The sequence below is a fragment of the Lates calcarifer genome, unplaced genomic scaffold (genome assembly GCF_001640805.2).
Source record: "Lates calcarifer isolate ASB-BC8 unplaced genomic scaffold, TLL_Latcal_v3 _unitig_423_quiver_1806, whole genome shotgun sequence".
In the NCBI taxonomy this organism is placed as follows: domain Eukaryota; kingdom Metazoa; phylum Chordata; class Actinopteri; family Centropomidae; genus Lates; species Lates calcarifer.
The window spans coordinates 24,715-27,348 of NW_026116791.1; the positions used below are offsets into that span (position 1 = coordinate 24,715).

Below are 2,634 nucleotides of genomic sequence, written 5' to 3' on the forward strand. Positions count from 1 at the left end.
TCAAGACAGTTTTGTGTTAGAAAAATCACCCTGAAATATTTTTCCTGATATGATCATTCTGAAAGCTGATCTGAACCAGCTGTAAAATAAGGCATAAATGAATGGATTGAACATTGAATTGGACAGTGCAAAGCAGATAAGAGCTTCCAACAGTTGCACTGGCAGATACATAAAAGTGAAAAGCTGAATGGTATAACAGAGGAAGTAAGGAAACCAACACATTAGAAAAATTCCCATAACTATAGCCAGAGTTTTGGTGGCCTTTCTCTCCATCTTACTCACAGTTGCTCCAGACTTTGTGCTCTGACAGTTTGTGTTGTGGATGCTGCGAGCCTGTCTCTGTGCCACAAGGAAAATCTTTAGGTAGATACAGAGCATTATGATCACTGGAAGGTAAAATGCAAAAAAAGGTGCCAACATGTTTAGAAGGAAAATCTCCAACAAACACATTTCTTGACATATTTCAAGTTTTAATTCTGCAATGCAAAGTGTAATGCCAATTAGAATGGAAACACTCCATGTTACCAGGATCATGACTGCAGCACTGGTGAACATTTATCTCAGTTCTATATGTCAGAGGCTGACACACTGCATAATATCTATCAATAGAAATACAACATAAATTCAAAATGGAAGCTGTGCTCAGTGTTACATCAAAGAAGTCTCGTACATTGCAAAATAAAGTTTTATAATACAGACAAGAGCTTACACCGAATTCTATGGTGAGAGGAAAGACTACAACACCCATGAGCAGGTCAGCCACAGCCAGAGAGAGAATAAGATAGTTTGTAGGAGTGTGAAGCTGTTTGAAGTAAATGATGGAGATTATAACAAGAAGGTTTCCACAAACTGTTACAACACATAATGACCCAAGGAAAATGTTTAAAAAAACACATATTGGCAGCGCGGGTGTATATCAGTGTGTTAGAGACCTTATCTATTTGATAACATGGATGTATTTCATCAGTGTGGTTGTCAGTTACTTCTGGTATCATGTTTCTGGGCTCCTGTAAATCAGTTTACATTCATGATTGATAATATTAAAAATGTCAAAAAATCTGTGTTTATTTAAATATTTTTCCTACATGACTCTGTACACAATGTTAAGTCTCTAGAAGAAAAGAAAGATTTTCAGTTCATGTCCTACCTTTGAAATGCTCCAGACAGTTCTTCTTTACTGTGTGATAATGTGTGTACATAATCTTGACTTTTTATCAACTCCTTTCTCATTTACATAGTTAATACCATTTTTTAATTGTCCAATCAGATGACAGAATTTTCATCTTAAGGACGTCAGAGCTAGAGCAACATGTTGTACTGTAGATGAGTTTGATCTTTTACAAACAAGTTTTGGAATCCTTTCATTTTTACAAGAATTTCTAATCACTAATAATAGTGTCATCACCTAAGACAATAATACTAGCACATACAGTGTCACTGGTAGGAGAAATACTTATAGTAGTGACAGTTTGCAACATTAACACTGTTACAATCCTAGTTTCAGTCCAGTCAGCATCAAAGTAGTTCCCCTGCACAGTGATATACCTCTCACAGGCCTCCTGCCATGCTTGGAACATTCCCTAGAAAGTTCCATTTTGTATGTCACACCATCTGCAATGCATGCTGGGTCTCCTCCACTGTGTCCAAACGGCAACCCTTAAGCTTGAAATTCATTTTCAGGAAGAGGAAGAAGTAACAGGAGGCCAAATCCAGGAAGTAGAGTGGGTGAAGAGTGACGACTGCAGTGCAGCGCGTGACAGTTCAGGTCATTTGTGTTGAATTTCCTCCCTGAGACATCTCAGAACAGTGCTGTAGAACTGGCCATTAACGCAAACATGACCTCTGGGTTGTAGCTGTAGACACAACTCTCATCACCATTGATAATACTGGACACAAATGTTGGGTCAGAATTTGTTTCTGTTCCATGGTGAAATCACAAGTGCACATCTCCAAGTGGTCACAAAAACATGTAACACAGGTACAGATGTTGATTACAGAACAGAAATCAAAATACTGACATAAACAATATACATTGACTTCAGAAATTACCCAAACCCCTTCACTCTTTTCACATGCTGGGTGCAGATTAACTTTTAATGGATAGATTTCCCAGGAGCACAGGCCTCATAATTGTGAAATGGAAGAGGTTTGGTGAAGCATGGTGGGGGCATCATCATACAGTGGGGTGTTTCTCAGTGGCAGGAACAGGAAGACTGGTCAGCAGTCATAGACTAAGTGATGATCTATTCATGTGGGACACACATATGTGGTCCTTACATGGAGAATACAGTATATGCACACTGTATTTCAAAAAGTAAGGTGTGAAGTAGTGTAAATTCTGAAAGAAGAATTCCACTTAACATACACCATTTAGTGTTTTTGTTAATATAAAAATTGACTAGATGATATTAGAATTAGTAATAGTAGTCACACATTCATCAAATGTAGCAATATAACCTGGAATTTTAACTTATTGAGAAATTTCTAAAGATGACTTTATACCGTAATATAGCTTTTTTCTTTTCTTCTTTTCTGTTTTGTGATGTGGAGTGGAGCTTTAATTTTGTATTTCATCATTGACTGTAACAGTCCATTGCATTGTTCACTGAGTGGATTTATCAGCAAAGCACATTT

At 37.3% G+C, this 2,634-nt stretch overlaps 1 protein-coding gene across 1 annotated transcript; it reads right to left on the bottom strand.

The window, feature by feature from the left end:
• LOC108897597 (trace amine-associated receptor 1-like) lies at positions 1-850 on the bottom strand (the record flags this gene model as incomplete). Its single annotated transcript, XM_018697303.2, is given in 2 exon segments — positions 1-549; positions 551-850. Coding segments are annotated over 2 exon segments (849 nt in total), but the record flags the coding sequence as incomplete, so codon positions are not given.
• Positions 851-2,634: the final 1,784 nt, after the last annotated feature.